Source organism: Danio rerio, chromosome 12, assembly GCF_052040795.2.
Source record: "Danio rerio strain M-AB ecotype USA chromosome 12, GRCz13ab, whole genome shotgun sequence".
In the NCBI taxonomy this organism is placed as follows: domain Eukaryota; kingdom Metazoa; phylum Chordata; class Actinopteri; order Cypriniformes; family Danionidae; genus Danio; species Danio rerio.
Genome location: NC_141032.1, coordinates 35636527 through 35660000, shown reverse-complemented (window position 1 = coordinate 35660000; position 23474 = coordinate 35636527). Strand labels below are relative to the sequence as shown.

The window sequence follows — 23474 nt, the reverse complement described above, 5'->3', positions numbered from 1 at the left end:
GCCACTGCGGCGTCCATGCAAGACAGAGACTTCCATCTTGTCAATCTGCAAGCTCACACATTGGTTTAGATGACTGCAAACTGTCTCCTCAGCAGTCATTTCATGCTCAGTACAGTGTTTTCTCTCACGGCCCCGAAATGCTGGAATTAAATAAATGGGTGATTGAGTCTTAATACGGTCGCTTGATTAGTTTAATTGTCTGAAATAGAGATGGAAATGCCTATGATAGTCTTTTGCATGAATTAACTCATTTATAGTTCTGCATAGATTTAAAAAAAAAAAAAAAAAAAGGAAGTGTGGGTTGAAAGTGAAGCTTTGCTACTTTTTAGGACTGACAAAGTGTGGCTGGAAGCACCGAACGCAACCCACAAAATATATAAAAAAAATAAATAGTCATTTAAAGTATTAGTAATTTGTCTTTGAACCATGCTATAGTAAAGTGTATTATACAGTACTATATGTTTCACATCAGGCTGCTGTTAAGTCTGTCAGGCTTTATTTTGGGAATACGACTGACTAGATTATTCTACTTATTAAATGAATGCTTGTCACAAAGGTAAACAATTAAACCTTGATCTGAGCTGTAATAACTTTCAAACTCGTTTATAGAAACCTACTTATTCAGTCAAAAACAGCAGCGTGACAGACAAGCAGAAATAAAAATGGATATGAACATATTCACTGACTGTCAAAATGATTAAAATAGCCGGATGAGCCTCTGTTTTAGCGGTTGTTATCACGGAATAACATAACTTGGAATGTCATGATTGACCAATCAGAATAAAGTGTTCCTGGGAGCCCTGTAATAAAGTTTTTAATGAATTATTCATTTAGTTTTAATAATTATAGTGAACTGATTATAGTGATTATAGTGATGGGGTATCTAGCAGGTACCATAGTAATCTGGTAGAGTTTGCTTTGCTTTAGCTTTTTTTTGTGTTAATTATTGTGATCTCCCGATTTACAATATAGGAAAAACTGGGAAATCTCTGTAGACTGATGGCATTTCATGCCGTTCACCCTTATATGCTTAAAATGTGAGCAAAATCACCTGTTTAAGATATTACGCTAGAGAATCATTCAAATACTAGCGCTAAAATTATGTTTGTAAAGTAGCAGCAGTTTCTGCTTTTCTGACATCAGCTGCAGATGTGAATGAATGGCGGAAGAAAGTAGTTCCTCTTACAAAAAGATTTTTAAGACTCCTAGTGTTTGATTTTCTATTTTATATACACAATTATGCCGTTGAACTGTTGTATAAATGCAATATCACACTTCTAGCAGTGTAATATGCCTATATATCATCACTGGTGGGACACTAAGCAATCAGCCTGCAGGCTCGAGCCAACGCACACTTTCTACAAGCGCCGATATAAAGCATACCACACTGCTACTCATGATATATATTAGATTAAGACAGGCTTAAGATTATATTACTTTAAAAGAAACTTTACCCAACACTTTTTATGTTTTTACTGCAGTGAATAACTGTGCTGTATTGTAGTATAATACATTCTGTATTTGTAGTGAATTTTAGAGTATTGACAGGTAATTTGTTTATATTACTCTAGTTGTTGTAATACCAAAGCAACTATAAAATTAACACAAGCGATTAATTCAGTACTTTACTATAGTATGGCTCAAAAAACACAATAGTATTTGCTATAATTTACTAATGTGTTCTTTCATGTGGAAGCATGTTTCATTTTGGAAAAGTAAAGCCACTTCAGAAAATGTGCAGTCAATTAAAATTGTGTCTCTCACAGAAATTAAACTGAGGTCAGAGGGCAGAGTAAACACCCGATGTATGGAGAGAGAGGAAAAAAAAGACAATTTAAACAGTTTAGCAACACACAGCACAAGGTCTGGACATGATATGCTCTCTCTCTCTCTCTTCTCTTTTCAGAAACGGTATAAACAATTTGGATTTAAAGCCAATTATTATATAAAAAACACCGGCACATAATTTTTTTAGAGGTGTGTATAATAAGTTTACAAAAAGATGAGTACTTGGTATGTTTTCATATTTCACGCCTGTCTTATTATTATTCTTTTTAATTTTCAAATTGATCAACATCAACAGCACATTGTTCAAAGTCAGACGTAATAGAAAAGAAAGAAAAAGAAGCTTGGATAGAGAAAAAAAAAAAGCACAATGATATTTACAGAGTGTTAAATTTTCACTTGTATTCCATTCCCACAGATGAGATTTTGGCAATTTGGTTTCTGAGACAATAAGGTATTTTTAAGTCTACTTTTAAACGTTTCTCCCAAATTGAAATGTATTTAGTGTTGATTTACAGAGCAAAGGTTAAATACTTCAAGATGTACTCCATTCCTACATTTTGGATTCTGATCCACGTCAGTTTAGACGTTTTTAAGAAAAGACATTTCACAAAATAAAAACAATCATAATTAATCCTGTTTATTACATGGTATTAAGATTCATTTTTGTATATAACATGTAACGTTTCATCAAATTTCACTTCTTTGAAATATTAGATCAAATGATCAGGAAAAAAGCTCATAAATGCACATTGGCTTTCCACTTCAAAAAATCTGGAAAGTGGTTAAAAGTGGATACAAGTAATTTACAGAGAAAGAAAGAGAGATTTAAATAAGTGTGTAAATGGGAAAGTATTGTTGTTTCTCGTCTATTGTGATTAAATTGACCAAAATGCATCTTAATACCAGATGTAAACAGAGCCATTGATTTACAGTGGATGTAAAATCCTTCAGCTGTAGCACTTGTATTCCATTGCCATTGATGAGCTTTTTATCTCTTATAATTTGGTTTCTGATAAACAACAGTTTAAACCTTTCGAAGCCTTTTAAACCTCAATTTTTAAACACTCCTCTCAAATGAAAACTTATTCAGTATTGATTTGGGTAGCATGATGAATCTTTTAACTAGCACATTTAATCAAACCCCCGCTGAGATTTTAGCTTTTTAAACTATTGTTTAGATTGGGAAAAAACTAAACTATTTAAGTCCTCTTTTTATCACTTGTCCCAAATTAAAACACATTCAGAAATGCTTTGAAATGCATGGTAATTTGTATTTATATTTCATTCCTATAAATGAGATTTTAGATTTTATTCAAGGTTTTGTATGGTTTTACAGTAGTTCAGATTTACCTTTCTAAAACCTTTCTCCCATATTAAAACATATTTAGCAGATGAATGTATTTTGTGATTCACACGTTTTTTTCCTGCTTATTTATGGTTGTGAATTGCATTATGGGAAGTTGATCTCTGCTCTGTCGGATTTTGATGTTGAAAATTCAACTCTACAGTTTAACAAAATTACTTTTATTGTCATTTGAGTATAAGAGTATAAGAAATAAAATATAAAGAAATAAATTTGTAATATAACCGAAAATGTACTGGCAGTTTATTGCAATGTCTTTGTACCAAAATATACAACACCAACCCAGACAATATATCACTTTAAACTATTAAAATTGTTAATAGAAGTCACTTCTTTGAGCTTCTCGATGTTAAAAGTTGTTTTAAGAAAGATCAAGGTCCCATTATGGAATTCAAAAGCATAAATAAATATGGAAAAATAAAAACAGCAATCACAAAATATGTAAAACGGCTAATTTATGGATATTTTTTTACTGTGTTGTGAAAATGCCTTTTTAGTCCGATTCTAAACATGTTTAGAACAATTGCTCTACAGCATTTTAAATATTTTGAGTAGACCTGGTATTTTTGTCTATTTAAGAACTTTTCGTTATTGCATTTTGATTTTCTTGAAACATCCAAACTCTTGTTTAGCAAAAACCAAATTAATATTGAAAAATCAATATTGAATGTTTTAATTTGGTAGAAGAATATTAAATTTAATTTAAAAAAGGTTTGTTTCCTTAAAACATTCAGTTTATTAGAAAGAATTAGGTATTTTTAAAGCCCTTTTAAACACTTTTCCCAAATGAAAATATATTCAATATTGATTTACAGCATGCAAAAGTTTTAATTAGCCCTTGTAATCCATTCATGAAGATGAGATTTTAGATTTACAACTGTTATACAACAGGCTGAATGTTTAAAGAAAACAAGTTTTTTTTGGCACAAACAATGCTCCCAAATGAAAACATATTCAATATTGATTTCCTCTGCATGGTAAATAATTTGAGCGCCACTGATAATAACTTTCCAACAATAGAGCTCTCAGCATTTGCATTTTGGTGTCTGATAATCAACACTTTGGATGTTTTAAGAAAATATGTTTAATATTGATTTTGTAACCTTTTACCAGAAAGCAAATTGCAAAAGATAAAAGCTCATCATCTCAGATCAACATTGAATGTTTTGATTTGGCAGAAGAGTTGAAAAATGGAAATTTAAACTACAGTTTATCCGAAATGATGGATTTTGAAGCTCTTTTTAAACACTTCACCCAAATCAAAGCATATTCAATTTTGCTGGCAGTGTGTATTAAATGTTTTAATTAGCACTTGGAATTTGTATTATAAATATTGTAAACAATAGTAAAAACTTTTTTTTGGATGTTTAAAGTAAAGAAGGCATTTTGATATGTTGTTTTAACCATTTATCCTAATTAAAAACATTACAAATACTGATTTACGGTAAATAGTAAATAGTTAGGGTCCAACTCATAATAACTTTCCAACAAAAGAGATTTCAGCATTTGCATTTTGGTGTCTTATAATCAGGTCTTTGGATGTTTTAAGAAAACCAGGCCTTTTTAATCCATTCTTTACCACTTTTCCTAAACCAAAATATATTTAATATTAATTTTGTAACATTTGATCAGAAAAACAAATTGCAAAAGATAAAAGCTCATTACCACAAATCAATATTGAATGTTTTCATTTGGTAGAAGAATAAAAAAAAAGGACTTTGTTTCCTTGAAACCCCCAAACTGTTGTTTATCAGAAAAATAGGTATTTTAAGCCCTTTTTAAACAACTCTCCCTAATTAAAACACATTCAATCTTCTTTTAATTAGCACTTGTATTCTTTTTCTTGCATTTACAAGATTAGACAGTAGTTTGGTTGCTTCAAGAAAACAACACCTTTTTAAGTCTCGTTTTAAACATTTCTCCCAAATTAAAACAAACAAATAAATACTGATTTACAGTGCTTGGTAAATAATTTGAACACCACTGATATTACCTTTTCTAACAAAAAAGCTTGTGGCATTTGCACTTTGCTTTCTAATATTAAACACTTTGGATGTTTTAGCAAAATGTTAGGAAAGACATATTTAATAGTGATTTTCCATTGTTTTTGTTTTGCACAATCGTGAAGCCAAGTAAACCTAACAATAAAAAGTAAATATTGTAAATATTATTATTATTATTATTAATTCCCAAATAACTAAATTTTTTGGCTGCTTCGTCAAACTTATTTAAAATGAGCTTAAACAACACAATTCTGAAAATTTTGTTGGGGGGAAATACATTTTTTTAAAATCCATTTAGGTTTGTTTCATTAACTTAATCAAGCTGCATTGGGACAACATGAATTAATTGTGTAGAACCCTGCATTTTTACAGAGTACACACCGTTTGCTGTTTGTTCAAACTACTTATTTAAAATGAGCTGAAACAACACAATTCGTGAGTTTTAGAACAACCTAACTGTTCTAATGAACTTAAATTTGTAATAATAAGTTAACCTAAGTCCTTCGTGTTATCCCAAAACAAATCTATTGTGTGGAACCCAGCATTTTTTACAAAGCAGTTGCCTGTTAATAATAAAGGTAGTTTGTGATGGGTAAAAAAATAAACCTGATTTGCTGATTGTATTGCTTTGTTAAAATAAAATTAAACAACTTAATTGTTTAATGTTCAATCCACTTAAATTTGTAAATATATTGAGTTAACATAATTCTTTTATGTTTTCCCAAGACAAATCGATTGTGTGGAACCCAGCCTTTTTTACAGTGATACAATATAATAAAAGTAGTTTATGAATGTTAAAAATTAAACCGATGATTGCTGATTTTATTGCTGTATTAAATTGATAATAAACAAATTACTAAATAATAATAATAAGAACAATAATAATAGTAATAATAATAATACACTGTAAAACCTAAACGTGAAAAATTACTAAATAAATTCAATTACTTTAACTTATAATTTAAAACAAAGTTACATTAACTCAATGAAAAAGATTTATGGTGACTTATAAACTGATTATATTAAGCAGAAGACAAATCTAACGAGTTATGAATGAAGGAATGATATTTTTTGTTTTATTTTAACTAATGCTAAAAGCAATACCAAGCCATTTGAGTAGCTAGACAATTATTTGGACTTAATTTGTTCTGTTACCTAAACTCGATTTGATAACTGAACTTAAAATGTTTAAGTTACCATTACTCTAAACGTTTGATAATACCAACACAAATAATATATGTGTATATAACTCATAATATAGATATAATTTTAGAGTACTCAAACCATTTTGTTTCAAAACTAAAAAGTTTGCTGCAATCAGTTTCCTCAAACAGTTTAAGTTAATTTAACTTATCGGGTTTTACAGTGTAAAAACAATTATATTTAGTGACAAACAAAATCAAGTAAACATTTATGATTGTGTGGAAAAGTATTACTAATTAATCACTACCTAAATCCCTGTTAAGACATATTTAATACAGACTCTCCATCATATTCATTTCGCACTAGCTAAACCTCAGTTTTAGCAATCGTGCATCTTTTTTTTCTTTCTCAAGTAAACCCGCACACTGCTGCTGCACCAGGAGAGCAAGGACACATTCGTTTAGGTGAAATATTATGTTGCGCTGTAGATTTCTCCCTACAAAGGTGGAAAAAAGCAATGCATCTAATCTATGTTTTACAATAGGCTGCTGTGATTTCACACTCAAGGGAGAAGGCGGCGTCTGGAGAGGCAGCCGCAACAGCTATGGTAATAGACTGAGCAGAACGGCTGTGCCACGCGCCCGACCGGCCTAGTGTATCTCCAAATGAGATCAGTGGTTATTGACTCAATGCTGTTATCTTTAATCTGTGGAGTAAATTACTTTGGATGCTGCCTCTCTACCCTGGTTTCTTTCCCCTTCTTCTATAACTCCACCCTTACAATTCCATTTGAGGGGCGCGGGTTGCTATTTACTGGGCCGATGTGTGTGTGTGTGTTTGGGACAGAGGGACATGATCAACGCCTTGAGGAACCAGGATATGAGGGAGGCCCTATTTCACTGGTAGGATTACTGCCACCCTCGACTGTTTCTTTCTCATTCTTCCTCTCTAAAGGCCTGGCATGTCTTATCACCGGTCCTGTATAAAGTGCTGGGCCTCAGGGGAATGTCACCTTGGGGGAAAATCTCTCACCTTAGTGCTTCAGCAGAACGTTCGGGATCATTCGCCGCTAGGTCTTTATGAAAACAGATTGCTTTAGAGTGACAGTTCTTAAATTCTTATTTTTCTTTTTTGAAATACAGATGATTATGTTGGTTTTTATTCTGTTTGTTTTATTTTGTATGGGTGTGTATTTTCTGCCACATTTGCTTTAAAATGAAAGTGCTTTTATGAAAATAAGATGTCAAATTATGGGTTAAAGGACGTCCAACATTCAACGTGGCAGATACATGTAAAAATGAAACACTTAATATGTAAATAACAGATTAAGTGATCATATTAAATTTCAGTAAATAATAATTTATTATAATGTGTAACTATATTTTAGACTGAAGGACATTTTAAAGGGTGCCTTTTTTTTTTAATTCCCAGGTTCTGCTGGTTGATGCATATTTCCTTGCCATTCTAAATGCAATTGTAATCGTTTGTTTTGGTAGAGAGTGTCTTCTGTAAATCAAGGGAATTAAGCTATATGTAGTATATAGATTTTATAAATAATTACCTGTATTTGGTCTTTTTGAAAAATGTGACGTACAGTTGTAGACAGAATTATTAGCCTTTTAGTCAAAATTGAATTATTAAAAAAAAAAAAAACAACAACAACAACAACTCCCAAGTGCTGTTTATGTTTTTTTTTTCAACAAATATTTTCAATCAATAGTTTTAACAACTAACTTTTAATAACTAATTACTTTTTTCTTTTGTCTTAATAAACGTAAATAATATATAAATTAGCCTCTCAAAGTCAAGTGCTACAGTATTTTGAGGTTTCCGCCTGGATTTTGCCTACCCAAATAAAAACGCTTGCAGAGGTGTAATTGCATACGTCTGGTCTCATTAAAAAAAAAAAAAAAAAAACTTTAAATTTTCATAAAACACTGTTGAAAATGATTAAAATAATTGTATGTGTTGTCTGTGTTATAATAAACCCCTCCAAAAAAGAGGCCCTTTTTTTGTAAACTCAAATTTTAAAGTGTACCTTTGAGGTTCTGTGTGGTCAAGGTTACTGTAATTAATTCAGTTGGTTCCTGCACAGGTCAGTAATCATAGGACAAAAATGTCTCTATCATGATCTATGCAAAAGTTATTCTATTCCATCTGATGCAAGATCGGAACCACTTATTGGTGTATTGGGCAGGTACGAACCTTTAAAATTTAAAGAATGCAGAAGTAAATGACACCATAGACCTGGTACCGGGTCCCAGAGTATAGGAGATTACAGGCTTAAATTTATTAATTAGTTTAATTAGGCAAGTCATTGAACAACAGTCGTGTGTCCTGTAGCCAATCGTAAACAACTATTTCTTAAGGACTCTATTCCTTTTCTTTATATACTGTATAAAGTAAATAATACTTTCACATATACTGTATATACAGTGGTCAGCATAATTGAGTACAGCCCATTTTTAAAATAAATATTTAGATCTATTTCTCAGTAAATGTAGGCATGTTTTTTTGGTGTATTTAAACAAAAACAGATTTATTAAACAGATATATTTATTAAAATATTATTTTAGTCACCAAACATATTTAGAAATTGAAAGATAATACAATTAAATTCAAGCAAAATATTGCAAAAAATTACAACCTACAAAATTTCAACTAAATTTTTCCATTTTTTAGCTTCTCTTGATTTTTGCTCTATTTAAAATTTGAATTTAATATTTTTCTATAGCATATAAATTCGGGTGTACTAGTTTTTGGACAGCTATCATAGGTTATTTTGTTAGATAAGCTCCTGATTTGGCCTTAATAATGTGTAATGTATATGCACAAACATAATACTGTATAGCTTCCTATTAAAAATAAGAATTTAAAAGAGAGACTTGTGAGGGATGTACGTCGATATGCTGAGCACTATTCCAGCCAAAAATAGAGACTTTCTCTAGGAGAAAATAATGTTAACTGAAATTAAATAAAAATACTCACAATTTTGTCTCCTGCTGTAATTTATGTATTTGTATATATATATATATTTTTTAGAGATGTGAATATCTTAAGTCGTCTCCATATGAGTTATCACTGATCTTGCTAGAACAAGAGGTGTTTGTCCCATTTTAAATTGTTTTCCTGCACACTAAATCTGCTCACTCCTATTAGAAATGCATACTTTTTTGACTAATGTCCCAAACATCTACTCAACAGCAAATCAATACCTGAGCATGTTGTTTAAAACATCACAACCGATCTCTGTTTAATTTAATGTTTATTATTTTAGTCTGATCCCTGTTGCATTTCAGCACCTTTGTTGGTTAAAATGATATCAAAGTGATGTTCCACTGGACTCTGCATTAACATAAGTTTGATGGAGATTTGAGTGCTGAACGGTAATTGCTCTCCCTGTCATGTCTGTTGTTGCAGTGGGATTGTGGACGTCTCATCAGCTAGAGGGTGCAATAGACCGTGTAGTGGGGAAGTGTTCTCTCTTTCCACATTACCGCACTGTGTTTATTTACAGAATGCTTTCTGAGCAGCAGAAGCGGCCTTGATTAAGTGTACGCTCTTTATGTGACATCTAACAGATTAAAACTGAAGGAAACCTTGCTGGGGGCTTTTCCTGCATGAATTTGTGCTGTGATACAGGCAGACTTGTTTGTGTACTGGTTTAAAACAATAAGGGTCGTAAGAAACATTAATATCACATAATGCATGTTCAATACTGATTGATATTTTATTAGTATTACTGACCTTAAATAGTAAACAACATACTGTAATAATTATTACTGTTAATTAAAATGATAATAATTATAATAATGATAATAATACATTTAGATTTTTTATACTACCAAAGTACTACAAAGTTTATTTGTGGCAATTGAAAATGTTACTTTATTTCTTATATAAGAAAAAAGTATACTTATAATTATATAAAGCAAAGGTATAATAAAATGTTAATAATAATAATTGCATATCACTTAAATGATAAACAGTTGCCTGTAAATAATAAATGGTTAACCTAATTTGCTGATTTTATTGCTTCGAAATTAAAACATTAATAATAAACATTATTATTAAAATAACAATAAAACTTAATAAGATTTTTTTTAGCAATTAAATGAACAATAAATAAGTAAATAAATATTATTGTATGAAAACAAATAAATCTCATCAAATTTGCCCTAATTGGCAATTGAAAATGTTACTTTATTTCGTATATAAGAATTAAAGTATACTTGTTATAAATATATAAAGTATAGTTATGATAAAAAGTCAAATATAATCAAAATAATTGTGTATCCCTTAAATGATAAACAGTTGTCTGTAAATAATAAATAGTTTGGGTAAAAAACATTACCCGATTTGTTGATTTTTTTACTTTGTTAAAATGAATGAATAAATAAATAAATAAATAAATAAAATGATAAAAAATAAAATAAATAAAGCATTAAAAATAATTAAACATAATAAAACGATTATATTTACTAACAAACAAACTAACAATAAATAAGTAAATAAATATTATTGTATGGAAAAAATATTTAATTCTCATCAAATTTGTCTACAGTCCATATGTGGCAATTGAAAATGTTACTTTATTTCGTATATAAGAATTAAAGTATACTTTAATAAAAAGTAAATAATAATAATAATAATAATAATAATAATAATGGCGAGGCAGTGGCGCAGTAGGTAGTGCTGTCGCCTCAAAGCAAGAAGGTCGATGGGTCGTTGGTTCGAACCTCAGCTCAGTTGGCGTTTCTGTGTGGAGTTTGCATGTTCTCCCTGCCTTCGCGTGGGTTTCCTCCGGGTGCTCCGGTTTCCCCCATAGTCCAAAAACATGTGGTACAGGTGAATTGGGTAGGGTAAATTGTCCATAGTGTGTGTGTGAATGTGTGTGTGGATGTTTCCCAGAGATGGGTTGCGGCTGGAAGGGCATCCGCTGTGTAAAAACTTGCTGGATAAATTGGCGGTTCATTCTGCTGTGGCGACCCCGGATTAATAAAGGGACTAAGCTGACAAGAAAATGAATGGATAATAATAATAATAATAATAATAATAATAATTGCGTATACCTTAAATGATTTAAAGTTTCCTGTATATTTATAACTTATTAAGTATAATCATGATAAAAAGTAAATGATACTAATACTAATAATAATAACAATTGTGTTTACCCTAAATTACCCTAAATTTCTCAATCACAATCCTGGAGGACCACCAACACTGCATGTTTTGGATGTCTCCTTTATCTGTTACACCCATTACATCCTTAGTCTCTGCTAATGAGCTGATGATCTGAATCAGTGTGTTTGGTTAAGGAGACAAGGAAAATGTGCAGAGCTGGTGGTTCTCCAGGAACGTGGTTGAGAAACACTGCCTTAAATGATATACAGTTGTATGTAAATAATAAATAGTTTGGGAAAAATTAACCTGATTTGTTGATTTTATTGCTTTGCTAAAATGAAAAAAAATAAAGCATTAAAAAAAAATAATACTCAATAACACTGAATTATGTTTACTATTAAAAAAACTAACAACAAATAAGTAAATAAATATTACTGTATAAAAACACATTAAATCTCATCAAATTTGTTGTAAGTCCACCTGTGGCAATGGAATACCTTTTACCAAATATACAGTACATATATATAAATATGAGTCTCCCCAAATGACATACAGTTGCAATCATACAGACAATAAATGTTCTGTTATATAACAGTACATCAAAGTGAAAGAGGGCGTGAGTGACAGAGAATTACTACAAATGCTTAATGAAGGGTCCATGTAACTAACTATTAGTTTGAACACTACTACAATATAGGTAAACGATACGTTTTGGTAAACAATCATAGGCTCCTTAAGAGAAAGCTGGAGCTTTGTAAATGAATGTTCATATCCATATTTCTCTTTGATATTTACTGGAGAGAAAAAAAAAATAGTAAGGCTATATTAGTAGTTTACAGATAGCATATGCGAACCGTAGAGTTTTTTCTTTTCATATTTTAATGAATAGGAGTCATCGCCTCTTCTTATAAGTGGGTGTTCAGTGGGGCCTTAAATGCAAGGACTGGAAATATATGTGTGCGAGTCTAGCGCTGCTGTTGTTTTGCTCAAGTTGCTCATTGCTGTGCCATTTAGTAAGGCAAATAAACTCACTTCCTGGCCCACTCCCTGTCCACATAAATCAGCTGAGCTCATGCCCATAAATCTACGCCGCGACTAAATGAGAAAACTCATTGGACAGCAGCCCTCCAGCCCCCACCCCCGCCTCTCTGTCACTCAGCCCCTCCCCTCCCAGAACACACATTTCAATACAAACAAAACACATTTTCAAATCAATAGCCAAGCAACAGAAATGCCGGATAACCGTAGGATGATAAGAAGAGCTTTAGCCCGAATGTGACCGGTTCGCTTATGAGCTGGAGGCGTTTGGGTGGCTTGTTTTGTTTGTGTTTGTTTGCTTTTGTTTGTTTATTTGTTTGGTCGGGGGATTGATTCTCTCTTTAGTAGGGTGTGAAGCGACTGTAACCTCCTCTGTAAAGGCTAGCCTGCAACATCAAAGATGAAAAAAAAAGAAAAATGACCCAATCAGTGTTAAATAGATTCTTTAAGGTGAACAGTTTTCTGTAATTTTCCTCCTTTTCATGTTATTTTGAAGGTTTAGGATTGGAATGGAGCTACCATTTGAATCGAGGGCAGGTGGGTGACAGAGTTCAGAGTTCAGCCAGGTAGCGACGCCATGCCATTTTTACACTATCGTAATCTTGACATGACAACAAATGGGGAGAAAGGTTAGGATGATACCATTATCAGCGGGGATCTGGTATCATCTAGAAAGGAGCCTTCTGCCAAAATGTGACTGTGATTTCTACTAGATCAATTGGTATGTGACTTTAACCCCAAGAATATTAACCTGATAAAAATTTGTAAGGTAAAGTCTCTTATTAAATGTTTACAAAAAATGATTGTGATTTCTTCATTTCTACTGAGGTTCTACGGAGACCCCCTCTTAAACTATAATAATATCTACAGAGCGGGATCCACCAAAATTTTAACACAGGGGATCTGTTTTCCTGGAATGTGAAAGAGATTCCAGCCAACTAGCCTGATTGGTTTGAACTGAAGGGGACTGACCCCACAATGAAAGTTGTGTGCCTCTAAATGTGTATGAGAATGTTAACATAGGGAGCCCCCGTTTTTTTGGTCATAACTATAGTAAACCTGCTCTTAGAACAACAGCAGTTTCAACTAAGGTGTATCCTTCAAAAATTATCTTGATTGAAGCTAAGATCTACTGAAGGGCGACCCAAATGATTTTTACCATGGGAAAGATTGCCATACTTTGACCGTGATTTCATGATTTCTACCACGGTAGACCCACTCCAGAACATAACTTCTACTAGGGATGTCCAGATCACGATCACGTGGTTTCGAACTCGATCCGAATCGGACGTTACATCTTGATCAGAACTCGAATATATATATGTATGTGTATATGTATTCTCATTGATTTAACACATCTATAGTTATGCATTGGCACAGAGTTAGACCTCTTTCTTGAATTAACACAGAAATAGCAACGAGTGCGGCATGACATCACTTTGGTAAACGCCTGCAAAGTAGAACACGGAAGCAGCTTGAAGCAGATAGCGTGAGAAAGTCTGCGGTCTGGAGGTATTATTATGACGACAACATTGTCATAGCAAACTGTGAGATATGTAAACTTAGGATTGCTTGCCAGGGATTATAAGTTGCGGTACTATTTGTTTTTTTTATTAGATTTATTTTATATGTACTGTTGCGCTAAAGTCCAAAAGTGAAGAAGTTATGCTATTTATTACTTGATTGCTTAAGATACCTCACAGAAGTGCTCTGTTTGTTTACAGAGTTGTTGAATGTTAAAATAAGACAAATTCAATAAAAAATAAGGAACATCCTGGATCTGTTTTAATACAAGTATCGGATCGGGTTTAGGTATCAATAGATACTCAAAAACAAATGACTAGGACTCAAGGGCAAAAAAAACTGATCGGGACATCCCTAATTTCTAGCCCCCCAAGAACGACATAAAGATTTCATCTGAGCGATATCCCCTAAAGTACGACAATGATTTCTGCCAAAAGCAGAATAAAACACTACAGATTTCTACCCACCCTCCACTGTGTAATTACTGATTTCAGAGGGGTAGAGTTAATATGTTGTCAGGGGGCCTAGAAATTATATATCAGGCCCCTGGACTACTTGGAGGAGCTCATGTCCTCGGAATTATGCAATTCTGTCAGGTGGAACAAGTTTGATCTCGCCGAAAATTCACATTTTGCAAGTAGTAATTACAAGGACATGGGTGTTTTTTTTACTATACAGGATCTCGTTATTGCGGCAGTTTTGGCAAGGTGTGAACACACCTTAAAACAGGATGCTGCATCCTTCTGGTTGATTTCATCAGCTCCCCTGTATTGAACCTTTCCATCATGGCTGCCTGGCCTTCAGGTTGATCTGACTGAAAACATCTAACACTCGCTACTTTCTCAGACCTCTCCTTAACCGGACTGCAGTAATGCCAAATACAAAAAAACTTCAAAGGATCTATGGGCCGTTCTCCTCAGCTCCGACCCTGTGCAAAATACACACGCCTTAAACGTGGCATGAATTCTGTTCTAAAAGAGAGCAAAGCAAACTAACTTTTTTTCCCCCCTCTAACTCTCAGAGGGGCTCATTATTAAATACTTTTTACTTGTGATCTTCTGGTCAAATATGATTTAATGATATTCATTTCAATCTCAGCAGGCTCAGAGTAAGTACTAAGAAGAGTTCTGCTCGTTTGAGTCACATTCGGTTCGGTCCTAGGATCACTGAGAACTCTGAGAGCCCACCTCGGCCCCCCTGCGGCCATCATTGGACCGGAGGAGCACTGAAGGATATTTGCTATGCCTCAAATTGGCAAATTGAAGTCTTGAGAAAGGGAGGAAAATTTGAAAAAAAGAAAAAGGAGGCAAAAAAGCAACACAGGCCACAGTTTTAATTAAGTAAATGAAGAGGAAAAAAATGGTCTTAATTAATGAAAGCTTTTAGCTAGCAGCTGCACCGGGGAATAGTACGGTTTTGAGAATCACACGGATGTCGACTTGGTAAATTCCAGTCATTTGTCTTAGGCAGAGTGTTTGTCCAATAAGCCTCATGGGCAGGGGGAGGTGGGTGCGATGGAATCTTTTTTTTTTCTCTTTCTTTTTTCCCCGTCGTTCTCCCTCTATCTCTCGCCTTTTCTTTAATCTCCCTCGGCACGCTGCTGCACGCGCTTGATGGTCGTTAATCTTGAGAAAAGTCCCGACCAACAGCCGCAAAAAAACAAATCATAAAGAGTTTTCTCTTTTTGTGTTCAGATAGGAGTTTTAGAATTTTTCATCTTTGATGTTAGCTGCAAAAGCTAGCTAAAAACAAACATTAACAGGACGACGATCCCCACATCAGATGGAAGGTCTAATCAAGTGTCAGTGCGCTGGATTACCCCATTGCATTTAATGAGATACAAAACACCAAGGATCCATTTTGACAAATTGTCACACACACATATATCAACTGATGAGTCTCGGAATATGTAAACATATATCTATTCTACTGACATTATTAATGCAAATGTATACAGGGTCCAAAATTAACACTTTCCAAGTGACAAATACGAGCGTAAATTTGCTATGGAGAGTAAATAAAACACTTCACAAGTTGGCTTGTTGCAACAAGGTTTTATCTGTAGGAGGGATTGTTGATGTAGCCGAAGTGAGTTATCAGAATAAAAAAAGCTATCATATCCAAAAGAAAACATTTGTTGTATTCTGAAAATATTTCTACAATTTTTAGACATATATCTGGGATCTGTTTTCATTCTGCGATGTGTTTAATGTTAAATCTAAAGGTTTCTCCCATCTACAAAATAAAAGCCCATTTAGTGCCTTGAGTACATTCTAACAATTTCCTCAGTCCTCAGGGTATTTATCTGGGATCTAAAATACGAGGAACAAAATCAAATGTACTGTTTCTTTTTTACATTCATTTTTTAGGTTAAAATCAAAAAGATACCAAAAAAATAATATGCTGTGAATTGTATATTCCAACTTTTATTTTCTGGTCATCTGCCATCTCTTTTTGTTCTATAGAATGAACAAAAAATACATTCTATACATTAAAAAATGCATACGCTGTAAGAGAAATACTGGTTGCCTTAAATTTTTCAACTGAATCAAATGAACTTTATGAGTCATTTAAACTTATATAATATTACAGTGACTTAAAACTGCTTGCATAACTAATAAAATTAAGTTAGAACATGATTAACATGGTTTATTAAGCTATTTACAATGAACTAAAAACATACGCTGTCACGAGTAAATGACCATATAATTTTTTACACTGTATAATGTTGTGAAAAGGAATATATTTTGTATTATTTTTTTTGTCTCTATCTTTTCATTAAACAATGTATTTGTATTGCTCAAAGGTGATATATTGTTTATGTTTTGCGTACTAATGACATAAATGAAGCTGATTGTCTAAAATTAACTTGAGCTCTGCAGCTAAACTTTCTGTGAGCAGAGAATATTTGCAGTTGAGAAAGTCTTATGCTTTTAATGTTTAGCAGAGAATTTGTAGAAAAAGAGGACGTATGTATGGGTGCGGCCAATGGAGGACTGAAGAATGATTGACAAGTGACAATTAATTTCAGCTACGTATAAAAGAGCAAATTAGGAAATGAAATTTGTTGCGTACCTCTAAATGTAATTCTTGCATTGCATTAAGGATAACAAAAATCTTTTAATCAAATTATTCATTTGTCTTCAATAAATATATGTTAAATAATGAAAAAAAAACCTGTTCTGAACTTTATTGAACATGCATGGAACTGATTAAATATTCCAACAATAAAGTTAAGCAATAATACATATAATGACTGATAATTTTGGACCCCAAATATAAATATGAGCAAATACAACATTAAAGACTTCAGCCACCCCAACTACATAACTGCAGCTCCGTTATAACATTTACAATCATTCCATTGGCAGCATCTAAAAGAATGAACAGTGATATCTGTCAGCATTGTTATATTTGGGCTCTGCCTAGTATGTTATTGGGGTGCTCTAGTCTGTGTAGTGTGAGGGCACGGATGAATGTTTCATGCATCACATTTCTAGACTCACCATAGTGCCCACGCTGTACGTGGCTGCAGGTCCAATCGTGTGGTGATAAGGGTCTGCTGTTGCATAGACTCTGCCATAGCTGAAGGAAAAGCAAGAAACGAAAAGGGCATTGAAGCTACAAGAAGATGGTATGCTTCAGCAAACGCTGTTCATTTGAACCAGATCCATTATCACTCTACACCCTTCCTCCCTCTCTCGACCTCTCTTTCTTCCTGTCTGATAAAAATGCAATCACTGGCTTGCCATAAATATACGGTATAAAGGTAAGAGTGTGTTAAAAGTGATAGGAGCTTTGTTATTGTTTTGGAGTAAAAGCACAGAGTATTTTATCTTATGAGCTTGTGGTAAAAGTTATATTGGTCAGAGGGGGAGATGATGCTGAAAAAGGAAAGCATAGAAAAATAGAAAAGAAAAAGCAATGTAGAAATGAATAGAGAGCAGTGCATTTGAAATGATTAAACATACATGCTTAAAGATAGAAATCATGTATTCTTTCAAGACAATATCACAGTTAGGTGAATGTTTGGGTAAATTGAACAATTTTAGTACAGAACATTTTTTTAAGGAAATTGTGCTGCTGTTCTTTCATTCCAGAAAAAAAAGAAGTTGTATTTAATATTTTAAAAACTGTTCTCAGTGCTGCGTTTCATGTTGTGTTTAGTGAAATTCATTAAATAATTAAAGCAAATTTATTAGCGAAAAATCTCTTAGAAAGTGGTGGAAAAAAAAAAAACTGAAAAAATGTTGAATATTGAGCCATGGATTTGATGATGATCTATGATGTCATGCTTTATGTTATTATAATGTCCAAAAATAACCACTGAAAACATATAATGCTAAACATTCTAAATAGATAAAAATTACATATAAAAATATGGGAATATATAATATAATATAGTTGGAATTTAGTTTGTTTTGTTGTTCAGAAAAAAGTAACACACATCATGCAAAATCTAGTGTATATATTTTTTATTTATGACTTATTTGATTGATTGGTTGGATGATTGGCATATACAGTACTTGATCATATCATTGTATGGTATTCATGAGAACATATAATCTGAGAAATACCCGTATTGAATCCACTCACAAGACTGGAGTGAAATTAAATTGAGGGTGTTTTCACATCTGCAGTTTGTTTCCCTAAAAGTGATCCACTGTAGCATTTTCAGCCATTTTGCTATTATCCTTTTCACACAAAAGTGCTCTGAACAGAACCAGTTTAAACTAACTAAAAAGCAGTCATGTGACAATGTAGTTAATCTAGTCGTTGGCTAGGTGAATTTCCTAAACTGCAGTTTGCTTGGTCAGAATTAACGTGTGCGCAAAACACAGATGTTAACAAACAGCGGAGGTAAAGTCAATAGACATATGGACTAATGGATGGCCTTAACAACTAAAACATAGTAGCAACATGCTAGAACATGTTAGCAGTGCAGTTTATTGCCAGAACATGCTGGGTTAAATGGGTTAAAATGTTATCAACCTGGTAAAATGTGCTAGGAAATGAAATTAGCAATATGCTAACTTATCAGGAATGTGGCAATTTATTAAAACTAGTTAAAAATGTGTTAAAATTTAAAAACAACATGTTAAAACATGCTAAGAATTTGGTAACACACAAGCAACAATGTAACTAGCTAGCAAAGGGTTAAACATGCGATCAATCTGCTAAATAGGCATACTAAACTAGGTTAAGGACTAGTTAAAACATTGTAGTTACTCCTCAAAACCTTTTTCCACACTTTCGTCCGCGACCTGCTATAATTGTTTCAAAAAATGTTTTCTCATCCCATAATGCACCTCACAGCTGGTTTAGTCTAAAAAAGCGATTGTTCGCGCTTTGGTCGATTCGATTCACCACAAACAAACTACTGCAGGGTTTGTTTGAAAGTGTTCCGAGACCACCTTTTTGAGCAGGTCTCTGTATGCTTGTTTGGTCCACTTTTAATGCACACCCAGTGCGACTGCCCCTTTCATCCTGCCCAAAATGAACCACATTAAAAAGGTAAATGAACTCTTGTATGATTTAACCAAACTAAGTGAGGCTTAGGGATGGTATCGTTAAGGTTTTAACGGTATTACTACTTTTATCGATACCACTTATCTGTTCGGTACTTTAACGGTTCTCTTATCGGTACTTTTTGTAGTGTTTTTTATGAAAGAAAATAACAATTTGAACAGAATTAACAACACTTTTATTATTAGAGTTAACATCAAAGAATATTTTTTAATGTTTTTAATATAACATAAATAAAACCAATAATTGTAAAACAAATAATTCCTGTAAAATAATGTACAATGGTTTGAAGGAAACTGACTCTGGATAAAAATCATGTTTGCCTTTTCTGGTAGACGTCAGGATCTTTCTTGGTTTCTTGGTTGTGCTTTCTGCAGTTAAAAATAGCCTCTTTGAATTGCAAAATGCAGTTAAATGAGATATTGTTTATGATTTTTCCTTAACGCATTCACATAAATAAGTTAAAAGTGTTTTGGGAGTTTACTGTGTTTATAACCTAGTTTTAGAGCATCTTGCAATGTAAAAATAAGCAGCTTTTCAAATAATTTCTTAATAAGCACAGTTTATTATTAGGCTATTCATAGGCTATATTTGTAAATACAGCTGATGTGAAAGTATTTTTAATGTTTAAGATTCATTTAGGCTACTGCAGAAAAAATACTGTTTCATTATAACCGAATTTGTGTATTTGTTTAACTATTAGTATTATACTAATTTAGGTGATTGACTGCTGGCATAACGATGTGGATGATGTAACGTTACCATTAGTAGCTAGGCAGTCCAAAACTTTTCATTACTTTTTTTTGCAGTTAACGCACCTTTGAAAGATACTTTTACTTAGCCAAATTGCTTGCATTTCCACTTATACAAGAAAACAACTTGTTGCAACGGACATTGTCGATGTCCACTCGAAAAATACAACCCGTTTGGTTCACTCCGCAAGCTTACAAGCTGTGTGCGCGAGTCTGTGTCGCAAGCTATGTGTGTGTGCATAGCGTGAGCTTCCTCTGATTGCACGCACACAGTCGAGAACTGTAATGGCTTTTATATTTGACGCGCTCGCCGGAAAATAAGCATTTCTCATGTGAGATTGCCAACTTTGCAGATGAATATCAAATAACGCAAATCAGAAAAGGTTGGTCAGTTAAATTAAGCTACTGTAAGTAATGTTTATTTAGCAATAATCCTCCAGTATCGAAAGCAGGACTGTTAACATCAGAGCTAATCGACACTTCGGTCTTTTATAATGTAGCATCAATACAGATAATGTACCAAGTTTCGGTACCCACCCCTAATGAGGCTGGTGTGAATGTATGTTAAATTAAATTGATCATATACCTAATTATCACTTGAAAACAGTCCAAAATTATGAAACCAAATGTATTTCTGACAAAACAACAAATATTTCTGTAAAGGGCGCTAACAAAATACAATAATTTCACTTGCTCACTGGGTCACTTTGAGACAAAAACATGATCTGTTTTTCCATAAATGATTAATTAACCAATGAAAAAACTAGTATGATTTCTTTTTTATTTATGCATCTCTTAGGAGGTCAGACTTGAACACCTCACATAGGGTTATATATTTAACCCCCCACACCATTTTTTAGAATTGCTTCCTTAAATGACAACATTATCAAATTCCCATTTTAAAAGTTGCAAAGTTCTAAAGCTATACAGTGGAGCAGGAAGGGCCCAGCAAGGAAAGAAATGCATGGCTGCTTTGGATTTTGTGTTGTTGTGCATGTGCGAGTGAAGGAGGCAGAGAGTTTATGTTCACAGCTCTCTTTATCCCTTTCATGCTCCTTTGCCCTCTCTTGTTTACCCGGGCTGCACTGTAAAGAGGCACAGGGCTGCTGGTGGCGGTGGCGTTCTCTCACTCTTTTCATTGGTACCGATTTGGAACTAATTCCTCCAAGATGGGCCTTACTTCTTCCTTTATTTATTTATTAACCCCCCAACACTTCCCTTCTTCATTTGTTGACTTTTTCTACAAACATACGCTTTGCAAATGAGGGCCTGCAGGGAGCAGATAAGGCAGGCCGAGCTGGGTACCGAGGGCACAGACTGAGGAAGGAGAAAAGAGCCGAGAGAGGGGAAATCCTGCACACAGACATGCTATTACATATGGAAATACTATCGGATCTGACCAGGTTTTTGTCGTGCGGGATTATTACAACATCAAAGGTCAGGCCAGCTCAGTGGAGTGAGAGAGAGAGCAGCATGGAGGGGATTTTAACTGCTGGTGACAGACACTGCAGACCAGGGTGGCTGGGAATCCCCATAACACTCAAGTCAGGCTACTACTTAACCTGCAGATTAACCGGGATGGGGGAATGACCCGCTCTGAGGTAAACCTAGACAGCTAGTCTTAGCCATTTTTTTCACATGTTCTGTTTCTTCATTACTTTTTTCTTCAGTGAACACAAAATATGTTACTATTGAATCATTCTTCTTTCTCCACAGAATAAAAAACACATTTTAAAAAATAATTTTAATTTAGCAAGTTTATGTCGCATCTCAGAATTATGAGTTTACATTTAGTTTTTTTTCTCACAAATTTGTTTATAGAAATTAAAAAAAAATGTTTTAAAATACATTTTAGAATATTATTGTACATTTTGACATAGAGAGAGAAGTAAATAAGGATCCAAATAATTGTGACATTTATTGACATATTTACATATTAAAAAAAATAATAATAAAGTAAAACAAAACATAGAAAAAAAACAAATAATAATAATAATAATAATAATAATAATAATCTTGTACCAACCAAAACAATTGTTTATACACCTGAAAGCCTGGTCATAATGTCACATGAGATGTCACACAGCAGCGAAAAATGTAAAAACAAAACTATCATCCAGTTTACATTTTGAAACTACTAGATAGATATAAACTCGAATTTAAGAGGGGGAAAAATGGCAACTTCCAATTGAGGTCTCGTAAATCTGAAAAAATCTTATATATTTATTAGGGGACTATTTTTGTTTCAAAGATTTAACATGATAGTAATGATATGTAATGACTTGATAGTAAGAGAACCCCTTTAAAAAAATATTTGGTCACACTTTGCAATAAGATTAAATTAGTTAATGTATTTACAAGCATGAATGAACAACACATGTACAGCATTTATTAATCATAGTTCAGCATTTACTAATGCAATATTAAAACCCAGCGTTGTGCTTGTTAACATTAGTTAATGCACTGTGAATTGGCAAGAGCTAACATTTTCATTAATTTATTTTCATTAACTACCATAAACAAAGATTATTAAACACTGTAATAAATGTAGTTTTAATTATTTGTTTATGTTATTAAATACATGAACTAATTCATCTCACAATTCAGACATTTTTGGTTGTATATCACAAGATATAAAAATTGTGAGATTCTGATAAACCCAGCTAATAAACAAGGCCCCAATTTAGAGAAACAACCTGAATTATTAGATGCAATTAAAATAAACTTGCAACTGTTTTCTGAGTCAAAATTGCAAGACAAAAAGTCAAATACATTTTTCATATAATATAAAGCAGAGATGCCCAAACTAGGACTCGCGAGCCAAGGTTGGCCCATGGTAACCTTTGATTTGGCACGCCATGTCATCTGAGAAGAGAGGGAGAATGATGGCGATGGTTTAGAGATAGTAGAAACTAACGAAAATTAAATGTTTAAATTTAAATGGTGTCAATTAATCAGATTTAGTGTAAAATGTACATACTGTCACCCGATGGATACAGGACTTTGGTGAGCAAATCAAGGCAAAGGCAGATTCTGCTTGACTAGTGTATTCAGCATTGAATTCCACTGTGTTATAAATGTGATTTTTAATGGTTTTATTGTAATAGTTATAATTTACAAAGTTATACTGCATTAGAAAATATGATTCAAAGTAATGTTTTCTATTTATTTTTTAATGTTAGGAAATAAATGAGGAAATTACTCATGACAACT

The 23474-nt window shown here is 33.0% G+C and overlaps 1 protein-coding gene and 1 long non-coding RNA gene across 53 annotated transcripts in view; one reads left to right on the top strand and one right to left on the bottom strand.

Annotated features, from left to right (window-relative positions):
- rbfox3a (RNA binding fox-1 homolog 3a) overlaps positions 1-23474 on the bottom strand; it is an 886893-nt gene that overhangs the window by 12262 nt on the left and 851157 nt on the right. For 28 of the 50 annotated variants that reach the window (XM_087276601.1, XM_087276616.1, XM_087276621.1 and 25 more), the window contains one exon: positions 17490-17568. In XM_087276601.1, the coding sequence (XP_087132727.1) occupies positions 17490-17568 (79 nt within the window). Of the gene's footprint in view, positions 1-11270; positions 12846-17489; positions 17569-23474 lie in introns of those variants that run through there. The other 22 variants (XM_087276576.1, XM_087276605.1, XM_087276577.1 and 19 more) reach the window with 1 other exon arrangement.
- LOC141376839 (uncharacterized) overlaps positions 1-23474 on the top strand; it is a 113291-nt gene that overhangs the window by 20573 nt on the left and 69244 nt on the right. Inside the window, exon 4 of one of the 3 annotated variants that reach the window (XR_015504326.1) lies at positions 12956-13253. The exons of the other annotated variants lie outside the window; for them this stretch is intronic. This is a non-coding gene — a long non-coding RNA (uncharacterized LOC141376839). Of the gene's footprint in view, positions 1-12955; positions 13254-23474 lie in introns of those variants that run through there. 3 annotated transcript variants of the gene reach the window in all.